Source organism: Vulpes vulpes, chromosome 16 (assembly GCF_048418805.1).
Source record: "Vulpes vulpes isolate BD-2025 chromosome 16, VulVul3, whole genome shotgun sequence".
Taxonomy (NCBI): Eukaryota; Metazoa; Chordata; class Mammalia; order Carnivora; family Canidae; genus Vulpes; species Vulpes vulpes.
In genome coordinates, this window is record NC_132795.1 from 52,764,824 (window position 1) to 52,786,834 (window position 22,011).

Genomic DNA, 22,011 nt, shown 5'->3' on the forward strand with positions numbered 1-22,011 from the left:
TCAATGGTATCATTAATCGATAAGGATTTATCAAGCATCTACTATGCTGGGGAGTGAAGCCCTCCAGTGTACACTCAGAACAGCCCATGCCTCCAACAGTTCTGGTGACTGGACACTGCGCTGTGCCGCAGTGGGCCAGGGAGTCTCCTGGCCTGGGGGGCCGGGGGTGGGGGAACGGGTAAGCGTCTCTGGTCATGAGCTTTCACGGGAACTGCCACCATGTGGACCTGCTCTAGCTTTACCCTGCATGCCTCTTCTATGCTTCTCTTTTAGGATGAGTGTGCAAACCATCCGAAACGTTTTTAGTGTTGAAACTGGCTATCGGCTCTCAGATGATCAAATAGTCAACCATTTTCCGAACCACTATGAACTGACCCGGAAGGATCTGATGGTGAAGAATATTAAAAGATATAGGAAGGAGCTGGAAAAGGAGGGGAGTCCTCTAGCAGAAAAAGATGAAAATGGGAAATACCTCTATCTGGGTTTGTGCCTTTCTTGCTGGCCCCACGTTTTTTGTTTTTTTTTTTTCTGCCACGTCCCCCCTCCCCCAGCCCCACGTTTTAAATCAATCCCCAAATCCTCTAGCGAAACCAGGTACTGAGATGGTGACGAGCTTGTGCCAGCTGGGCTGGGCATTTCTTTCATTCCATGTGTCTCCAGAATGGGCCAGGCGGGGGCTCACGTTTGGATCTGAGTTTCTAGGAGCACCTTGGGCACATGGTGCATGTGCATGGAGAGCATCCTCAGTGCGCAGATGGGGAGAGGCACGTCCTGAGCTGCAGGCTGCATTTTATAAGGCGGCCGCATTACTGCATCTGGCAGTTCCAGGGAGAAGCTTGTCCCTCTTGCAGTCTGGTGGTAAAAGCTGGACTGTTGGGTGGGTTCAGAGTCCCTTTGTGTACCTGGGAAAATTATATAGCCAATCTCTCTGGGCCTCAGGTTTGTCATCTGATAAATGGGAATGATAACAGGACCTTAGTCCACAGGGTGCTGTGGGGATTAAAGGTTTGCAAAGCACTTAGAAAACAGGTGATAGGTTTATCGGACAGGAATTGAATGGCACAGGGGCTTATTCTCATGTTGGCTTGGGGCGGAGGGTTGTGAAGCAGCTCCAGAAAAGGCAGTGGCAGTGTATTCCTGTCTGTGGCCACATTGGCCTGGCTCACCCACTGCTGTCTCCTCTATTTCACCTTTCAGACTTTGTTCCGGTCACCTACATGCTGCCCGCCGACTACAACCTGTTCGTGGAAGAGTTCAGGAAAAGCCCCTCCAGCACCTGGATCATGAAACCTTGTGGCAAAGCCCAGGGGAAGGGCATCTTTCTGATCAACAAGCTCTCACAGATCAAAAAGTGGTCCCGTGACAGCAAAACGTCTTCGTGAGTGCAGGGCCTGCCCATCCTGTGGGCTTCTGAGTTAGGAGTTCCAGGCCACCTGTCAGTCTTGGCCGGGAGCTAGGGGCCCTCGCTTGTTTTTGTTTTTAAGATTTTATTTATTTATTCATGAGAGACATAGACAGAGAGAGGCAGAGACACAGGCAGAGGGAGAAGCAGGCTCCATGCAGGGAGCCCAACGTGGGACTCGATCCCAGGTCTCCAGGATCACGCCCTGGGCCAAGGGCAGGTGCTAAACCACTGAGCCACCCAGGCTGCCCCAGATTTTATTTATTCATGAGAGACACAGAGAGAGAGAGAAAGAGAGGCAGAGACACAGGCAGAGGGAGAAGCAGGCTCCATGAAGAGAGCCCGGTATGAGACTAGATCCCGGGACTCCATCCTGGGACTGCAGGATCATGCCCTGGGCCAAAGGCAAGCGCTAAACCGCTGAGCCACCTAGGGATCCCCATCCTCTCCTCTCTTGCTTTTGTAGGTGTATGGCATTTGCCACATTGCGCCAGGGCAAGGTTCTGTGGCTGCAGTCCTGTGACTGATTGTAGGATCCCACCTGAGGCCAGTTGCAAAAGGAAGTGGTATATCAACCAGCATATGGTCCCAGGAGCAGGGACCCTTGCGAGCGGCTTTGTTTCTGAAAGTTACTGTGAGATCCACTCAGTCCTGGTATTTCTGAGGCAGTGAAGCACCTGCTTAAGATCTGGGCCCAGGGGGGTATCCCTGGGTGGCTCAGTGGTTTCGCACCTGCCTTCAGCCCAGGACATGATCCTGGAGACCCGGGATCGAGTCCCACATCAGGCTTCCTGCCTGGAGCCTGCTTCTCCCTCTGCCTGTGTCTCTGCCTCTCTCTTTGTGTGTCTTTCATGAATAAATAAATAAAATATTAAAAAAAAAAAAAAAAGATCTGGGCCCAGGGGTATGTGTGTTCGAATCCCTGTCTATACTTGCTGAGTACATTTTGTTTCTGTAGACTCTTACATACTTCATCTGGGTAAATGAGGGGCGCCAGTAGCACCTCATCGGGGCAAGATGGGGAGGGAACAGGTGAATATGTGTGAAACGCACAGGAGTGTGTGCGATCCATAGCAGGGATTGCTCTTGGCAGTCTCAGGTCAGGTCTCTGCCCTGGGTTTGAGGACTCCTTGGAACTGAAGTTAGATACCAGGCCAGGGGGTTTTGTCTGGGTCTCACCCTGCCTCTGAGGGCCCTGAACTGCTCAGAGATGTTGGAGTGTGATTCTCTCCTGGAGGGCTGGTGGCTCAGTCGGGGTTCCCAGGAGGGGCAGGGTCACCTTCTTGTGCAGAGCATTTAAGTCTGAGTGCACACTGCCGACCCCCTGGTGGGTTCCCAGGCACTGCTGGCACTGTCCTCTGGGGCAGGGGCACAGAGTGGATGCCACCTAAGCTCCATTTTATCCCCCACGCATCAGCCTCTCAATGAGAGGCAGAGAGCTGATTACCAACCTTGGGTCTTTGCCATCTAATTTTGACTTTCTCTGATGCGTTTAGGTTTGTGACTCAGTCTACTAAGGAAGCCTACGTGATCTCTCTCTACATTAACAACCCGTTGCTAATCGGTGGGAGGAAGTTTGACCTGCGCTTGTATGTTCTGGTGTCGACCTACCGCCCGCTGCGCTGTTACATGTAAGAACCACTGGAGTCTTGTCTCATGCTTTGACACACCCAGAATAGACAGCTCTTCAGAGATGGAAAGTAGATTAGCGTTTGCCCAGCCCTGGCTCAGGGAGTGACTGCTAAAGGTCACAGGGTTTCTCTGTGGCGACGAACCCAGGAGATGGAGTGCAGCGGTGGTCGCGCACCTCTGAGTAAGCCAAGAGCCCCTGAGCTGTACACTTTATGTGGAGGTTCTGTGGCATGTGGATTATGTGTCAGTATGCCTGTTCTAAAAAAAAGAAACATAAGTGAAAAAGCAGCTCTTTTAAAGGCTTAAAACGAAAAATGGGTTTTAAGGGAACAAAGTGTTACATATATACATATATGTTTTTTAAGATTCTGTTTATTAGAGAGTGTACAAGCAGGGTGAGGGTTGGAGGAAGAGGGAGAAGCAGAACCCCACTGAGCAGGGAGCCTGACATGGGGCTGGATCCCAGGACCCTGAGACCATGACCTGAGCCGAAGGCAGACGCTTAACTGACTGAGCCTCCCAGGTGCCCCCCCCCCCCAGAGTGTTATATTTTATTTGTGCTTCTCCTCAGAGTGTTGAAGTAATCTAACTACCCACATAGGTATAAACTTGGATTTTGCCGTTTCTGCACAGTGAAGTACACCCCAAGCACCAGTGAGCTGGACAACATGTTTGTTCACCTTACCAACGTCGCCATTCAGAAACATGGGGTGAGCGCATCCATTCACTTGGGCTGAAGGAAATGGAGTGATTTTGTGGGTTTCTATTTGCGGCAGGGAGGGGCGCGAAAGGAGAATTCGAGATGCCCTGGCACTCAGGAGGAGTGGGGAGGCCTAAGTATCCAGTGTGGCTGTCCCAGCGCATCAGCTGAGCCAGCCTCAGGTGGGGTGGCTCATGCAGAAAGAAAGCCCCGGGTTCAAGCCCTGCCTTTCTAGTTCCGTGACCTTGAGCGAGTTTTAATATGACTCTCCGAGCCTCGATTTCTCATTTGTAAAAGGTGATAAAGTCACCCCCTCGTGGGAGTGGTGGGAGAACCCATGAGAGGACACATCCTTGGCCACTCCTTGCCTCAAAGACTCATCACCGAGCACCTGTCTTGTCTGGGTTGGTCCCATGCTGAGGAATGTGTCATCTCAAACCGAGGTGCATGCTCTGAAGCTAAGGAGTGCAGATCTAGAAGAGCATGGGATGAAGGAGTCCCTAGTCCAGGTGGCTGGAGAAGCCTTCTGTGCAGAAGTTGTGCTTGAGCTGAGATGTCAGATGTGAGCAGGGATTACCCAGGTGGGGAAGGAGCGTTCTAGCAGAGAGTGCAGCGTGTGCCAGGGTTCCATGGCAGGAAAGAGCACTACAGGAGCTGTGAGAAGGGCAGGGTGGCCGGAGCTGCCAGAGTGAAGGTGGTGGGGTGAGAAGTAGCTGGGGAGGCCACCGAGGGCCAAGACACAGAACATCGAAGGTTCTGTGTGGGCTTTGGGGCTTTACTGTCGTCTTTACAAGAACGTTCAGAAGGTCTCATTTCTTTATGAGAGATTCTTTCGTTTGGATCTTGCTTGATTGGAAGCTTTGGGTATTTTTTTTAATGTAATTTGAGTGGAAAGAGGGTCAGTGTTGATAGAAAACAAGCTTTTTCTGAGCAGCCTACTGAAGGGTTTGGTCAGACCAGCCTGAGCTCCAACCTCCGTCCATCACTTACCCTTGTGTGACTCGGGCTGGTCACCCTGACCTCCCTGAGCCACCTCTTCTGCAAACAGGAACCCTGGTATTACCTGGCTGGTCATGAAATGACAAGGGCTTCCACTTACTGAGGGCCTTGACAGTCTTCTGTGTGAGGCCGACCCTGGTTCACCACCCAGCAGGTTTCGCTCAGCAAACTGGTGAGCCTCGCTGTTACATGTTCAAGGTTAGAGGAGCGAGGATGGCTTGGCCAGAACCTTATTCATAATAATCAGGAGAATGAGCCCTCATGGGATGCAGCACAAAACTTATGTTACTCGGGGAAAGCTGAGCCATGACATCAGGCACTTCGTCGCCAAGTAGCACAATTAGTGAGGTCTGGCCATGGGCTGGGTAATGGCCATGCTGACCTGAGACCACTTGGTGTCCTTAGGACAGTGCGGAGCATGTCGGCCTGCCAGGCCGCTGGGGGCTGGGAGCCACACTGCAATCGGGAGGGCTCTACTCGATGGGCCTTTTCAGGACACCAGTCAGCTGAGTCACTATTCATCTATAAGAAACAGAAACCGTTTTTTTTTTTTTTTTAATCCATAGAAGGAGAAAGCAGAAGGCAGGACTTTTGGCGTGGCATCTCTGCAATGCACCAGAAGCCTCTGTGCTTTCTCTCTGGGTTCTATTTGTAAATGCTTCGCTTGTTAACATGAGAAAGTGCTTACTCTGAGAAACCTACATTTCAGTCTCAAATAGAAGCCTGGCATGGCTCTCGTTTAGAATTGCATGAGGGACAGATGTTATACTGGACCCTGAAATGTTAAAGCAATCTGTCGTCGGGTGCATCTACCGAGAGTCCCTGGGCCCAGGGCACAGCGTGGCGCCTGGGACAGAGATGGTGAAGGGGCATCCCCGCCCTCAGGGAGCTCAGGGACCAGTAGTGAAGGACTGATGATAAGGGAGGCCTCCAGGGGCTGCAGTGGGAGTGCAGGCATGTGGGATGGGGGCCCACCGGGAGGCAGATTGATAAAGGGATGGAAAGAGGAGGAGTGCATCCTACATGGGCAGTGTTTGCAAATTGCCTTGGTAAAGTGTTCTGAAATAAATCTGATTAAATAATGTTCCTACAGTCCAAAAAATAGGTGATACTTCCTGCTCTTTATACCGATGCATGTGTAAGGCAGCGTTTTACCATGGATACTTTATACCTTTATAACTTTTTTTTAAGTGAACTTTTCTTGAGAGTGAAGAGACTCTGTAACAGGGAAAAGAAAGGTATCAGTGGGCAGCAGCCTGGTTTCCCTGTAACTTCTCAGAGTCCCTGTTTTTAGGGATACAAAGGCTGAGTTATTGAGAGTCTGTCTGAGGTAAGCATGCTTGGGTCCTTCATCTTGTAAGGTATTTTAGTGAAATTGACGTGTAAATTTGTCTCTAACCTCAAAAGGTATCTTTTTCAAACTGTGGTTAATTAAACTGTGGTTAATTCTATTAATATGAAAAAAAAAGTCTGGTTTGAGTCAGCAGTATTTGTCCTTTCTTAGGCTGGTTTGATTTTCATTCTCACTTCTCAGCTTTATACTTAAGAAAACGAAACCTGGCCTCATAACGTCCTGATGTACTTGAGGATTTTCTAGCTTCTTGGCTTCAAAAGAGAGCATTGGGTAGAGAGTCAATGTTCAGGGTCAGAGGTATAGAAAGAGCTATGGATGAGGGTGAGAAAGCTGGGCTTGGGTGCCAGCTCCTTGCAGCCTGGGTGGAAGCTCAGGCACGTCCTGTAACCCCTCTGAGCCTGAGGCTCTTACCGCAGACGAGACGTAGTGAGGAGTTACATGTGTGGTGCTCTTGGACCACGATGCCTGGTGCCAGCGTGTGGCCCCTCTGGAAGCAGACTCGGAGGCAGAGATGAGTGTGCAGGGGGTCTGCTGGGGAGCGTGGGGATGGGCGGGGCATCCAGACAAGGCAGAGGGAGAGTCAAACTGGGATGCAGTGGTGGCAGTGTACCTGGAGCTGGGTGGTCCGTAGAACCACCTGGGATGGAGCCACCAGGGACCGAGCTACCCCAGTATTAGCCTATTGCAGGTGGCCGGCTGCCAGGGTAGGGATAACGTTGGACTGGGCTGCTCCTGTTAGCCAAGGGTAGCCCCCAGAGAGGGTCTCTGCCAGAAGAGTGTCTTGGGCTTAAAGTGGTTGGGTCTTGGGGCCACTGCAGGGCATGAATTACTAATTGTGAGTGTACTATAGAGGTGAGTATTTTCGAACGTGCCTTATGGGGGATCCAGATCCCCACAGGGCAGGGGCACCCCACACATGTTCTAGGGTGAGAGAGCAAGTGCTAGATTCCTCAGGGTGCATTGCCTGGGAGCCTGTGCCCTCTGCCGTCACCAGGAAGACTACAACCACATCCACGGAGGCAAGTGGACTGTGAGCAACCTGCGGCTCTACCTGGAGAGCACCAGAGGCAAGGAGGTGACCAGCAAGCTGTTTGACGAGATCCACTGGATCATCGTGCAGTCGCTGAAGGCTGTGGCGGTGAGTGCCGGGGTGAGGGGTGGGGCTGGGGCCTGGGAGCAGAGAGACACTGAGTGAGCAGTGGGGGACACTTGTTCTTTTGCCAGAAATGCTCGTCTTCATGGGCTCACCTTCCTCATATCCACATGTTTGCCAGAGGCCGAGGCAGTTGTGGTGAGGCAGAGGGGCCAACTTCTGGCTACATGCTGCCCAGGGCACGCCAGGTGCCCAGACAGGTCCTGCTGATGTCACCAGCAGCTCTTTTGTGCCATTGGATCGAGGGGGCATACTTTGCTGTAAGCTGATGGTCAGAGATGGCCTCGCGGTGGCCTCCCCCTCTGTGATGTCACGGACACACAGGCTGCAGAAAGCCACCTCTCTGCTTGTTGCCTCAAGTCTGCTGTTTGTTGGCTGGTTTGTGGTTTTTGTTTGTTTCGTTTTACTGTTCCAAAGCAGGTGTGCATCTATTTTTGAGGGAAAGGAATAAACACCGGCCACCAGCATATAGGCTGCTATGTTCAGAGCTTCCCACGTAGGCTCCTAGATGCGCATTACCCCGTGACTCATGAGCAGCATGGAGGCTCAGCCCTGGAGTGAGGAAGTACAGGGACCAGCACAGGGGCCCGGGCCTGCCAGGGGGCTCCCAGCAGACTGGCCCACTGGCCATGGGACCTGAGGGCACTCGGCTGGGCACTCGGCCTGGCACTTGGAGTAGGCCGCACCCCCCGTGGAGAGTGTATGCCCAGCCTCTCTGCGCCTTGGCGGCCGTCTCTGAAATCGGGAGACGGCGGGCGGGGGGGGGGGGCAGTTGGAGAGTTAGCAGCTTCCTGTCCTGCAGAGGCTGCTGGAATGGTGGTATGGGCAGTGGCCGGGGCTTGGGCCCCAGGCTTTCTGGGGAGGTGCCGTTCTATTGACTCCCCTGGGAAAAAAGTCCCTCCCCCCACCCTCACCCCCAGCCTGGTTTCCCTCCAGTGCGTGAGGTTGGACTGGCCCATCTCCCCACAGGAGTTTGGAGTTTGGGTTCTATTTTTTTTTTTTTTAATTTTTTTTTTTAAATTTATTTATGATAGTCATACAGAGAGATAGAGAGAGGCAGAGACACAGGCAGAGGGAGAAGCAGGCTCCATGCACCGGGAGCCTGATGTGGGATTCGATCCCGGGTCTCCAGGATCGCGCCCTGGGCCAAAGGCAGGCGCCAAACCGCTGCGCCACCCAGGGATCCCCTATTTTTTTTTTAAAGATTTATTTATTTATTCATGAGAGACACAGAGATAGAGAAAGGGGCAGAGACACAGGCAGAGGGAGAAGCAGGCTCCATGCAGGGAGCCTGACATGGAACTCGATCCTGGGTCTCCAGGATCAGGCCCTGGGCTGAAGGCAGGGCTAAACCGCTGAGCCACCCGGGCTGCCCTGGAGTTTTGGTTCTAAATCCATGTTTGAAGTAGCGTGTGCACACCCACTAGTGTATAAGAAGGCCTCACTCTCGTGTGTGTGCTTCGCTCGCTGTGGGGAGCACATGGGTCCCCAGGGCACGTGGGACAGGGCTGCTTGCTGGGGCCTTCTCATAGGTTTTGAATGAGGCAGCCTGGGCAGGGCCTGGGAATCTGCATTGTAAGTGAAACCCTGGCTAGCAGGGTTTTTTAATGCCCCTAGAGAATAGTTTATGAAGTGGAATTGAAAATTAAAAAGAAAATCCAGGAACGTTAATAAGTGGATCAACTCTTGTCACAGAACAGAGGTTCATGACCTAGCAGCCCGCATCCCCGAGAAGGGCCCAGCAGCCTGGCGGACAGTGTCTGTGACACAGCTGCACAGGCCTTAACTCTGTGCCGGGTGTGAAATGGGACTTTTGTCCACTCCAAGGACAGCCCCATGCGGACAGAGACGCTGTTGCTGTGATCAGGTCTCTGATGAGGAAGGCCCGGAGACACTGGGGATTGATTGCCTCATGGGGTCTCCTCGGAGGCTAAGGGACGTTTCTGTGTCTGAGCCCAGGCAGGGAGGCCCACCACGTCCAGGCAGGCCTCCACAGTGGGCGGTGGTGTCAGCTGGGCCCTCCCCGAGGCCGGCCATACAAGCCCCCGGTGGTTACTCTCTTGCAGCCGGTGATGAACAACGACAAACACTGCTTCGAGTGCTATGGGTACGATATCATCATCGACGACAAGCTGAAGCCCTGGCTGATCGAGGTAACTGCGCTGCAGCAGCCCGTGGGGTTGGGTGGCAAGGCCGGGGCAGACGGGGAGTATGGGGACAGTTGGTCAGGAGCGACAGGCTTGCTGGGGGTGACCAGTGGTCACCAATGGCTGGACCATTGGTGACCAGCCCCCAATGTCTCCCCTCTGAGCCCAGCCCAGCCACTTCCCTCTTCTGGACGCCATCTGTGTCCTGGAGGCCCTGCCCTGTCCTCATGGGGACATGGCTTCCGTTTAGGAAAGGAGCATCCAGACCCCGTAGCCTGTGGGCAGCGATAGCACGCTATCCAGGGATAAGCAGTATTCTCTTCTTCTGACCAAGGCATAGTGTGGGAGTGGATTCATCTGCCTGTTTCAAGGCTTAGATGGGATGTAGTGGGGGCGGTCCTAGTGTGCACAGCCTTCTTCTGGTCACAGGCCTGGGTGACACTTACACCAGGCCTTAGCAGCAGTGGGCACTGGCCTACTTGCCTGAGGCCCGGATATTGAGCCTGCCTTGTTGGGTTGCCCTGCTTTGCTTTGCAGCCAGAGAGAGGAGCTTGGGCCTCAGGGGACGTGGGGTTGGACACGTTCTGTTGGCCCGTTGGTCCGTCTCCCTGTGTGTGCCTCTGAGCATCAGCGGAGGCAAACGGCTCAAGCTCTTTAGCTCAGTCCTGTTTTGAGCCAGGAAAGCTGAGTCCCAAAGGGAAATTGTAGTGAGAGGGAAATTCAGTGGAAGCCCTTAACAGGAAGCTGCTGGGAGAGCCAAGTTATCAGAGAGCAAACTGTTCCAGAACAGTGTTTTCCAGGTTACTTATTATACTGCCAAAAGGTTGTGCACACATGCATGTGTGTGTGTGTGTGTGTGTGTGTGCGCGCGCACACACAGAGATATACATAGATGTATACAGAGATCTACAGATGCATGTATAAAATATTTATGTTGTTTTTCCATTTTAGAAGTCCTGTGCACTGTCCTTGGTGCTACAGAATGTTTTTTTCCATTTTAAACAGAGTAACTCAGGGGCGCCTGGGTGGATCAGTCAGTTAAGTGTTTGCCTTTGGCTCAGGCCATGATCCCAGGGTCCTGGGATCGAGCCCTGCATCGGGCTCCCTGCTAAGTGGAGTGTCTGCTTCTCCCTCTCTCTCTCTCTCTCTCTTAATTATTAAAATCTTTAAAGAAAAAAAAAAGTAACTTGAATGGAAGTCAAGTTTTCCTTGATGAGCTAGGATCTTAATTGCAAATATTACTTTTAGCATAATAATAAATTGTAGTTTTATTTTTTTATTTTTTTATTTTTTTCAGATTGTAGTTTTAGCGTATTTAAAATAATTACGGCATCATGAAACACGGGTATCATTCCAAGGGCCCCCAAGGATCACACGGCCTCTTTCACTGCATACGTTAGATACCTCGCTAGCAGCACGGGGTTTGGGAGAAACCTGAACACCTTGCCCACTTGCTGCCTCCAGTCTCACATGGCCCAAGGAAACGGCTAACCAAGGTCACAACTGTGTCTAAAGTAGGAGTAAACATGGGGCACCTGGGTGGCTCAGTCGGTTAAACGTCTGTCTTTGGCTCGGGTCATGATCCTGGGGTCCTGGGATCAAGCCCCGCATCAGGCTCCTTGCTCAGCAGGGAACCCGTTTCTCCCTCTCCCTCTACCACTCCCCATGCTTGGCCTCTCTCGCTTGCTCTCTCTCTGTCTCAAATAAATAAAATCTTTAAAAAAATAAACAAAGTAGGAGTAAACAGGCGATGACTGAGGGCCAGTGGGACTTCAAAGACGGTGAATAGTTGCATTTTAACCTGCCCATCTTTGACATTGCTTAGCTTCATGGGACTAACTTTCTGTCTACCAGATGGGTTCCTCATTTGTCAGAATATTGCTTTGTTGGTGAAGTATTACTCTCTCCACCAGAAAGGGCCCACTGGGGATGCCCTGCTGGCTCAGTCTGTAAAACATCCAACTCTTGATCTTTAGGTCATGAGTTTGAGCCCCATGTTGGGTATAGAGATGACTTAAAGTGGTGGGGGGAATTACTTTTTACTTCAACTCAACAATGCTGTTTGGTTCACTGGTCCTAGCAAAGCTCTGCAGGGCAGCTTTCCTTTCCTCCTTTCCTTTCCTTTCCTTTCCCCTTTCCCCTTTCCCCTTTTCCCTTTCCCCTTTCCTGTTTCTCCTTTCCCCTTTCCCCTTTCCCCTTTCCTTCCCTTTCTTATTTCCTCCTTCCTTCTTTTTTTAAAGATTTTATGTATGTGGATGCCTGGGTTGCTCAGTGGTTAAGCATCTGCCTTTGGCTCACGGTGTGATCCTGGAGTCCTGGGATCAAGTCCCACATCGGGCTCCCTGCATGGAGCCTGCTTCTCCCTCTGCGTATGTCTCTGCCTGTCTCTCTCTCTTTCTCTGTGTCTCATGAATAAATAAGTAAAAACTTAAAAAAAAATTTTTATGTATGTATTCATGAGAGACACACAGAGGCAGAGACACAGGCAGAGGGAGAAGCAGCCTCCCTGCAGGGAGTCCCTTGACCCCGGGACTCTGGGATCATGCCCTGAGCAGAAGGCAGATGCTCAACCGCTGAGCCACCTCGGCATCCCAAGCGGGGCAGCTCACAATACTTGGTTCAGAGCTCATCACACAGGTAGACACTATGGTTATGCTTATGATCTGTGTTCACTTAACATTTTTATTTATGTGATGAGTGATTTGTAGGTCATAATCCCAACTGTTTTCAGTATTATTTATATTTCATCCAATAGCTAATGGAAGCAGATCCTAAAACGCTTCCTATGCAAAGCACCTGAGGATATTATATACAAACAGTATGAAATGACAGCTGGACCTAAAACGTGTAGTAGCAGGCATTTCCCTCTGCAGCGTGTGTGTTCGTGCCACGGGAGTCTGTGATCCAAGTGAAGAACGTGGTTCCTTTTCCTCTCGTAGGTGAACGCGTCCCCATCTCTTACCTCCAGCACTGCCAACGACCGAATCCTTAAGTATAACCTGATCAACGACACCCTCAATATTGCCGTCCCTAATGGCGAGATTCCGGACTGTAAATGGAACAAGTCACCCCCGAAGGAAGTTCTCGGCAATTACGAAATTCTGTAAGTCTGTGTGCAGACTGGGCAGCCATCCTTGTGTGTTTCAGACTGAGGGGCGCCAGGGTCCAGCTAGGGGTTTCTGCCTGTGTGTGGACTTGTCTTGTTTGGGCCGAGTGTTTCACTTATTAATGACGTTATGGGAGAGATCCTGTTGTAGTGGAAAAACGGGTATTAAACTAGGTCTTTGGATCTCGTGCTTAATCAATATTGATGAAACGTTTGCCACCTGCTGGGCACCATGTGAGCCGCTGGGGCAGGTGCAGCAGGTAGAAGCAGGAGAGCTCTGGGCCTTACCTTCTCCCTGGCCGCCGTGGAGCAGAGAGGCCCAGCTCGCACCCTGGCCCCGCTGCTTGGAGCTGTGGGATGTTGACAAAGTCTCTGTAACTCTTAGAGCCTGCTTGTCTATCCTGAGTGGGGGCTAATGTGAGCTATCTTGTAGAGTCAGGGAGACGGGAAATGCTAATGATAAGACCTGACAGCCGAGGGCTGACCATGGTGCCAGAAACCGTGCTGAGTGCCTCCTGTGTGTTATCATGCTCCATTTCCCCAGCGACCTTCTGAGGTCAGTATTGTCATTGAGACTCATCTTACACACATGAGAACAAAGGTTTAGAGGTAAAGTGGCCTGCTGGCCCTGACAAAAAGTGGAAGCAGCGTGAGAGCCTGTCAAAGGGGCAGTGGTTGAGCAAAGTACTGTACATTCATACCCTGGAATAGCGGGTGGCCATTGAAAACATGGCCCAGGAGCTCTGCATGGGGCCTGGGAGGCTGAGGAGGAAAGCACGTTGCAGAAAAGCCCACAGAAAGCAAGCAGAGGCCTCTGCCCTCCCTCAGCGTGGACAGACATCTACATGTGGGACTGCTTTCATGAGTGCGGAGGGATGCACATTAGCTTGTCCACGTGGAAGCAACTCCTGTGGGCCGCGAGGTATGGAGGGGGAGCTGGCTAAGAGAGGCAAATAGTGCCCTGAACTGGGAGGGGCACATGTGTGAGGATCACGTTAGTACTTCTATAAGAGTAGAAATGCGCGTTTAACGTTTCAAGGAAACAAAGGAAGAGATTTGTAGTGAACACTGCACATGGATCCCAGGCCCACACAGGTAGGCTGCTGGCGTGGGGGCTCAGCCTCCAGAGCCCACGCTGGCCTCCTCGCCGCCTCTGCCCCTGCATGACGTTGACGTCTGTGTGCAGCACGGGGGAAGGTGGAAGGCTAAGTCAGGGAAGTGGGGCCTCCGGGGGCAGCGGTGGTGAGCTTCAGGTGTGCTCGGCATGGTTAGTTGTTGTCTCCAGCCACGGTGAGCTGCCTGGGCTGAGTGCGGGGTCAGCAGACGGTTGGAAGTGATCAGCGCTGGGGACCTGTCAGGTAAGGAGGAGGGTGAGAGGGTGAGGTGCTGGGAGACCCAGTGGTTGTGGGTTGTTGGGGCCGGGGCACCAGGGAAGTCAGCTGGGAAAGAAGAGGCAGGGGTCAGAAGGAGTGTCTACCATCTGGGTTTTGCAGGGGTTGCGGTTACTGGACATGACAAGGTTGGTGGAGGGGTATGTTAGAATGGACCTGAACGGGGGCAGAGGACGGGACATTGCGGGGCACAGGGTCAGGGAATTGGGGTCTCCTGTTTGGTCACCGCAGTTGCCTACAGCTGTGAGCCAGGAGCCTGAATCGTAAGGAATTGGGGTTACAGGTAACTGCACGAATAGGAAGGGTGGTGGAAGGAGGTTTTGAAGAGGGGGATGGCATGGGGGCTCAGCCTCCAGAGCACGGGGGATGGCCCAGGGGCATGATGGGTGGGAAAGAAAGCACCTGCATTTGAGGGGCTGCAGGGAAGCAGCATCTTCGGGGAGAGCCAGGTTTTAGCGCAGGAAGGTGCAGGGGACGTTCTAGGATGAGGTGGAGGAAGGACTCGGGCTTGCTGGTGACACACGAGTTCTGAGTGCGCTGAGGAAGTGGGGTGGTCAGACTGGGGCATGTCCAGAGCCTCTGGGGGGCAGCGTGGGAGGTGCGGGGTGACGTGAAGGAGATGGTGGCTGAGCCCTGACAGCCTCTGCGACGGGGACGGGGTGTGTGGAGGAATCTTGCCTCCTGCCAGGAGTCTGAGGTCCTTGGTGGATATCCCTCCAACCAGCCAGGGTGGTGGGCATGCGGGGCTGTCAGGAGCCTGTGGGGGCCTCAAGGGAGGCCACAGACACCCAATTTCCAGTATAAGACGCAGAGGTCAGAGCCTCACTGCTATTGACGAGACAAAAAGGTCCCTCCCCACCCACTCAGCTGCCCTGTCCTCACTCCTGTGAGTAAAGAAGGCTCCAGTCAGAGCTGATACTTCCAGGCGCTTCCACTCAGGACTCCTCCCAGGGCTTCAGATGACCTCATCGTCGGGAATCCCGCTTTTGGCTCACAGCCACGGCCTCTTGCAGCGGTGGCCCTGCTGCGTGGGGAGGGAGGGCCCTGACTCCACCATGTTGGGTGCTCCGCCTTCCATGGAGAGCTCACAGCAGTCTCCAGAGGGTGCCAGCAGCAAGAGGAGGAGGCTAGGCTGCCACTTAATGGCCCAAGGTCACACCGCTGGTGCTGGCCCCCAGAAACAGGCGCTCCTGTTGCCCTGATGGCTGTCCTGGCCATCAAGCCATGAATCCCGGCCCTCTGCGCCTGCAGCCTCCGGGGGCCCTGGTCTAAAGGTGCTGGGTAAAAATAAATAAATGAATGAATGAATGAATGAATGTATGTATGTATGTGCTGGGTATGGTCGTACAGCCTTTGAGACGCTCGTCCAGGGGCGTCCAGGTGGCTCAGGCAGTTAAGTGTCCAATTCTTGGTTTCGGCTCGGGTCGTGATCTCAGGGTCATGATCGTGAGATGGAGCCTCATCAGGTTCTGTACTTAGCACAGAGTTTGCTTGAGATTCTCTCTCTCCCTTTGCCCCTCCTCCCTCATACTCTCTCTGCATAAATAAGTAAATAAATCTTAAAAAACAAAAAACAAAATGCTACTATTTGAGCCCTGCCAATGAGTGCAATCTGCTTGTCAGAAAGCCAGGAGGAAAGCCTGCTAGGATGGGAAGGGGCCTAGAAGGCCATCCTGCCTGATTCTCCTCCACATTAGCTCAGTTGGGGGCCACTCTGCCCCTGGGAACAGCCCATCCCAGGTGCCAGCCGCTTGCCAAACCCACAATGAGACTGGTAACCCTTTGTGATCCTTCCCCCCACCTACCCCCCATCAATCAGGAGATCCTTACGGCACACCCACCCAGGAGTGCGGTGCCGGGGGCAACTGTAAACCAGACTAATGGGGTCACTGCAGTCCTCAGGTCAGCTATGGAGACGCAGAACCAGCAGCACAGTGCTAACGGGGGAGTTGCTAACATGTGAATGGGGAGCCCAGGGGCTCTAGCAGTCCTTGGCGTGGGGAGGGGCCCCCACAGGCAGACCCTCCAGTGTCATCTCTCCTTGGGGAGGTGGGGGGAGGAGGGCCCTCCGTTGTTGCCGTGATCCCCACCTGGCAGAGGGAAACCCCGTAGTGCCTGCCGTGTGCATAATGGTCAACAAGCTGGCCTCCTGCCTCCTTGCCCTTCCCTTTTGGCCCCCTGTTTGCCACCAGAAGTACAGTGCAGAAAATCTGTCATCACCTTCCAAAGCTTCTATCCCACACCACACTCACCCTGCAGATTCTAATTCTGGGAATAAATGTCTAACGGAAATAGACCCTTTTCTAGAAGTCAGCAAAACTCAGCCAATGCAACATAACTGAGCATCTTAGTACCTTTTGCATTTGACACGAATGTGCTCTTCGATGATCCTCATTCAAGGCGTGGCCACCAAATGACACCTTGAAATGACGTTTCATAGTGAACAGAAAGGCTTTTCACACTCCTGATCCACAGGGTAAAACGTTCCAAATTAGGAATCTGAAGTTTTGGGTTTTACTTGACCCCATGTCTGCCCCATCTGGGCCGTGTGACCTCAGGACACCGAGTAAACCTCTCCAAGTCTCAGATAGGAAGTGTGGATCAGTCAGGAGGTTGATGTGAAGTCACCGTGGGGACAGGGGACCCCATTCGCCAAAGCCTGCACCTGCCAGGGCCTGCAGGTGGGCAGTGATACTTCTGCACCCTCATCGACCCCATAAGAGGGGGCTCACCGTGGCGAGAGAGGCCGGGGACTATCCAGGTGCCATAATCGGGCAGGGGCACCCCGGCCTCCCGCTCCATTCTTTCTGAGGCAAGAGCCCAGGCTGTTTCCTACGCAGGTTGTGCCTTAACACTCCACAGGCCGGGGGCATAACTTAGTGGGGAGGGGCAGCGTGGTCCTCAGCTGGTGGGGGCTGGATCTGGCCTTTCTTGTGGATGAACTGCTCTCCCTGTCCTGGCCCTCTCCTCCCGGGTGGGTCATTCACACCCTGTTCCCCATCTGAAACGGGGTCAGTCCTACCCGCCCGCAGATGCTGTGTGTAAAAGTATTTCCAGACGTCAGTTTATTTCCGTACCACCCTGGTGTCTCATTCATGTTTCCTTTGGGGTCACTGCCCACTTCCATCTGGTAGCCTTTATAAAATGTCAACCAACTGTGGGAACCGAGGACAGTTCATGAAAATACTTTAACAAGGCTGTACCCGTCAGCTCTGTGGGCTAAGGAAGTGTTTGGTGGGCTGGCAGGCTGGGGGCATGCAGGGTGGGGGCCGGGCTGCTTCCCTGGGCAACGTGCGATTTGCACACTGCAGCTCGGGCTGCCCCTGCCCCTGCCAAGTTCTGAAGATGTTCCTCTGTTTCCAGCTACGATGAGGAGCTGGCGCAAGGTGACGGGGCCGACCGAGAGCTGAGAAGTCGTCAGGGCCAGTCGCTGGGGCCCAAAGGGGGCCGATCAAGAGACTCGGGGAGAACTGTCCTCACAACCTGGAAGTGACCACCAGTAAGCACAAGAGACTGTGACCCAGACCCTGCCAGATACTCACTGCACCGGGGCCTATTTTGGAATTTCCTTTTTCTAGAGCTTTTTTTTTTTTTCCTTTCCTAAGCCCTGTAAATAAATAAAGGCACTTCTTTGGAAGGTTAAGGGAGTGTCTTACGAGGGAAAGCTGCTACCTGGGAGCTGCAGCCACTGGTCAGCCCTTAGCACAACCTGGCTTGGTGGCAAGCAGCTTGTTAGGAATCATGGAAGACGCCCCCTTCTCCTTTACTACCTGGAGCTATTTCAGGAACTGGGAACAAAACTAAACATTATAATGAAAAGCTGTCCCTGTAGCTCTTGGAAAGCAAAATTGTTTTTCTGTTTAGTGGGCAGCAAAGTTTATTGAGCGATAGTACAAAGCTCCCGAAGAGAGGGGACCTGAGAGGGTGGCCCTCTTGGAACTTACAGGGGTTTTAGGAACTACGTGACAGGAACGGGGACAAAGACCCAATCTATATTTCTTATTCTAAATCACAGCGTCACATTTCTGTTTCATCAGGGCCGGAAGAACTGGTTCACAAATGTACGAAACTAGCTCTTTCCGCAGAGAATAACAGCCTCAGCGTGTGACGTAGGTTATTACGAGGTGTTCACCTTTTAAAACATGATTGCGCCGACTTAAAAACGAAACCTGAAGATCTTACAGAGTCATACTGCTGTGGGAAAACGAGGTATCTCACCTGACAGCCGTTGTGGCGCCGTCCCCTTTCCCTGGACAACGACTCTGAGGAAGACCGGCAACTGGAAATGTTTGTCGGGAACTGGTCTTTACAGAGGCCTCTGTGTCGGTGCTGCCAAAAGAGACCAGCCTCTGTTCCATGACGTCGCTTTTGTAGCTGGGTCTGTCAGATGAGCCCAGACAGTTCCTGCCGTGTGGCTCATCTGACGTCAGCATCTGGGTTTGCTGCAGACCAGAGGTAAGCGTCGTTGGCAGCCGGCAGCCGGGCCCAGCTCCTGGGGTTGGGGGGGTGTTGACGTGCAGCCGCCCTGGACACTGAGTGACCTACAGGAATATCGGGAAGCCCTGAGTCAGTTGGGGAGAGTGACTGAGCAACCACAACCCCTGAGAGGCGGGCTACTTTTAGCAATAGCTTTTTCCTGATGGTCATACTTGACACTACTGTTCACTGATGCTTCAGTCACTGTCTTTTTTTTTTTTTTAAGATGTTATTTGTTCATGAGAGACACAGAGAGGCAGAGACACAGGCAGAGGGAGAAGCAGGCTCCATGCAAGGAACACGATGTGGGACTCGATCCCGGGACTCCAGGATCACACCCTGGGCCGAAGGCAGGTGCTCAACCGCTGAGCCCCCCAGGTGTCCCTAGATCATTCCGTCCTAATGACCTGATCTGTGCAGCCCTTGATTTTAGGTCCAGTGTTGATGGCGGGTGTGGCCCTGAGTTTGAGTCAGACCTGGGCTGGAGGCCTGGCTTTGCCATTTATTTGTGTGTCTCAAGGCCTGTCCAGTGGATCTTTGGATTCATTATATCTGCCTCAGAAAGAGCCAGTGCCACGGCACCAGGTCCGGCCTGCCCTGCTGGCGCCAGGGCTCGCCTGCGTCGTCTTACCCAGGAGGGCAGAACCCAGGTGGCCAATGGCCTCCACCCCTGGCTTCTGCACACAGCTTTTCCACCCACTGCTTCCTACATCCCAGCGTCTCAGTCCTGTTGCTTTAGTTTGGTTCTCAGTGTCTCAGTGTCTCTGGGAGAAGGGTGGAGTCCCCAGCTGGGAATTCCTTGTTGACCTCAGTCAGAGCACGAAGGGCAACTCCATTGTCAGGAGTGAGGTGTTCCGTTTGCCGATGAGCGGGTTGCTAGGTGAGAGCAAGCGTCTGCTAAATAGATTTCTGTCAAATATTGACTGTTACATTAGTGATGTCATGTTCTGGGGCAGATGTTTCCTCTGAACGCTTCCAGAACACACATGAGTGTGAAGAGTGCGATGGCCCAAGCAGGCCATGGAAATTCGTGGTTTATAAACGCTGTTCGTCACTGGGCCCAGGGCTCCAGAGCAAATTTTTTCCAAAAGCAAATTCGTCATTTGCCTGCTTGCCAGGTGGGCTGTTCCCCTGTATTCCTTGGTGGCTGCTCAAGCTGGGAACCAAGGTGTCTCCTAAGTGTCCCCCTTCCCCCACTCCACGGCCCCAAAGCCTGGTGACAGCCTCCTCACTCAGCCTCCTCCTTCCCCTGGGCCTCCCCCCTGGACTCCTGACTAGCCCCCTCCCACCCAGTCAGGCTCCAACCTCAGGCCAGCAGGATTTTTTTAACTTGGGGCCATTTCTCCCCAACGTGTGGTGGTTCTTCACCTCACTCCCCAAAGGACAAAAAGCCTGTTGTCCTTGGGAAGATTCAGGAGGCTCTCCATACACACTTTGTCCACCAGCCCTAGATTCACCTGACTTTTCCCTGCCTGGCCATCTCTCTTCCCTCTGAGGACCGTTTCCAGCTCTGCTGCTGGCTGTGGTGCTTCCTCCAAGCCACCTGGCCACCTGGCCCTTGGTCTCCCCATCCTCAGCCTGTCAGCCTCCCCTGGGCCAGGGAGGCAGCTGAGGGTCTGCTGTGGGGACCCTGGCCAGCTTGTCTTTGGGCCCAGCACCTGGTTGGGCTCAGCAACTGGGACCGCTCAGTGACCAGGCACCCACAGGGTGTCCACTGTGTTATTTAACAGGTGCTGTGCCTAAGCAGAGTGCTCTCTGGGCATTTCAGATTCCATTATGAGGCCACAGGAGCATCATCCAGTTTTGTTTCCTGTTTCTCATTTGGGAAGATGATGTATTATTATGTCTTCTGACTTACCCCAACTGAACTATATTGTATCTCATAGGCTTTTAAGTTAAAAATAGCATTTCCATATTTTTGTGCCTGGGAGCTTTCAAAGCTGTTCGTCTCATGCTCACTTCCCTCATGGCTGGTGCTCCTTGAGCAGAAACAGGGCCTGGGGGTCTGAGATGTCCCCCGAAGGGAGCCACAGGCTTCCCCTGCCTGCCACTTCCTTTCATCCTTTTTTTTTCTTCCTTTTTCAAATTTAGCTCCCTTGATTTTTCTCATATAAAAATGCTGCCCAATAGCTCCTTTTAGAGCCCACATTCTCTTTCTGAGTCCTCAGGTGGATCTTCAGAGACCTGAGCAAAGTCTCCTTCTAGGATTCTGGGGTGAGGAAGCTGTAGCTTGGAAGGGGCTTCAGAGGTGGCTGGGCAGATGGCCCAGGTGACCATGTAGCCCTGGTGGCCGTGTAGCGGGCCTCACTGACCACCCCTGGCAGCAGCTTCTTAGGCAGGGACACCAGGCATCCCCACAGAACTCTGGTGGCAGGGGCCAGTGGGACCTTGCTGGCCTTGGTCCTTGTGGCCATCTATCCTGGGATACTGGAGGCTTGACCAAGATGGTAGCCCTGTGCGTGGCAGCAGCAGCTTCCTTGGAGCACCTGACACCCACTGAGTAGCCCCTAGTGCTACTTAGGGCTTCAGACCTGGTCCCTGGGTCTACTTCATCTTTAGGACCTCACCCTCGAGCAACATCAGTGGTGAGACTCCTTGGCGGGTGCAATGGTTTGGTTAGTGTGCCTCCAAAATTCGTGTCAACCCGTAAGCTCAGAAGGGGACCTTATTTGGAGACAGGTCTTTGTAGGTGTAAGTAATTAAGGATCTCAAGATGAAACCATCTCGGGTTAGGGTGGACCCTAAATCTAATGACTGGCGTCCTTATCAGAGGAGAGACACACAGACACACAGGCCATGTGAAGATGAAGACAGAGGCAAGGGGTGACGCAGCCACTAGCTACAGAGCACCAAGCAAGCTGGCAGCCACCAGAAGCTGGAAGAGAGGAAAGAACACTCTCCCCCAGAATCCTCCCTCAGGAGGAACCTACCCTGAAAACACTGTGATCTCGGACCCTGGCCTCCAAAACTGGGAGAGAATAAATTTCTGCTGTTTCAGGCCACCAGATGTGTGGTAATTTGTTACAGCAGCCCTAGAAAACCAATACAGGGGGTAAGGGAGGAGAGAGCTCCAGGGAGCTGGCCCACCTGGGGACAGGTGACACACCCTGTTCTCTCTCAGGTTTGCTGCCTCAGCCCTCAGCCTGCCTAGCCTTACGATGAAGACTCTCAGCAAGGGTGTCTTCTGGAGTGTGTCCTTGGAGAAGGGTTATGCCTCACGCCCCCACTGTCCTAGGCTCCCGCCTCCCCACCTGGTGGCCCAGCCCAGCTGTGAGGGCCCCTTTTCTCTGGTTAGCTCTCACCTGAGCGTCCCACCAAGTTAGACGCTTCGGAGAAAGAGTGTTCTGGGGGGTTTTTGGTAGTGTGATCACCGTGTGTGACTATGATTGCTGATACTGTGGGGGGTAGGGGGACTTCCTGCCTAAGTGACAGTAATGGCACCATGCCGCCTGCAGCTGGGACTAGTCCACTGATCACCCGTGCTTTTGTGCTCTGGTGTCTGACTCAGGCCCATTCTCAATGCTTCCCCCTCCCTCACCTTTGAATTCCAGACGGGAACTGAGTCTTCGTGAGGGCTCTCTCCTGCTGGGGTGTCTCCCATTGTCGCCACTGCCGCAGTTCACACCCAGCCTCACTCCTGCTCTGGCTGGA

The 22,011-nt window shown here is 53.0% G+C and overlaps 1 protein-coding gene across 10 annotated transcripts in view; it reads left to right on the top strand.

Moving 5' to 3' along the window:
• TTLL1 (TTL family tubulin polyglutamylase complex subunit L1) overlaps window positions 1-21,362 on the top strand; it is a 36,039-nt gene extending 14,677 nt beyond the window's left edge. For 5 of the 10 annotated variants that reach the window (XM_072742429.1, XM_072742430.1, XM_072742434.1 and 2 more), the window contains 9 exons: window positions 274-482; window positions 1,198-1,378; window positions 2,899-3,033; window positions 3,636-3,744; window positions 7,082-7,225; window positions 9,307-9,393; window positions 12,327-12,490; window positions 17,248-17,383; window positions 17,922-21,362. In XM_072742429.1, coding sequence (XP_072598530.1) covers window positions 274-482; window positions 1,198-1,378; window positions 2,899-3,033; window positions 3,636-3,744; window positions 7,082-7,225; window positions 9,307-9,393; window positions 12,327-12,490; window positions 17,248-17,377 — 1,159 coding nt within the window. In that variant the 3' untranslated portion in view covers window positions 17,378-17,383; window positions 17,922-21,362. Of the gene's footprint in view, window positions 1-273; window positions 483-1,197; window positions 1,379-2,898; window positions 3,034-3,635; window positions 3,745-7,081; window positions 7,226-9,306; window positions 9,394-12,326; window positions 12,491-17,247; window positions 17,528-17,921 lie in introns of those variants that run through there. The other 5 variants (XM_072742427.1, XM_072742428.1, XM_072742433.1 and 2 more) reach the window with 1 other exon arrangement.
• The last annotated feature ends 649 nt before the right edge of the window (window positions 21,363-22,011 follow it).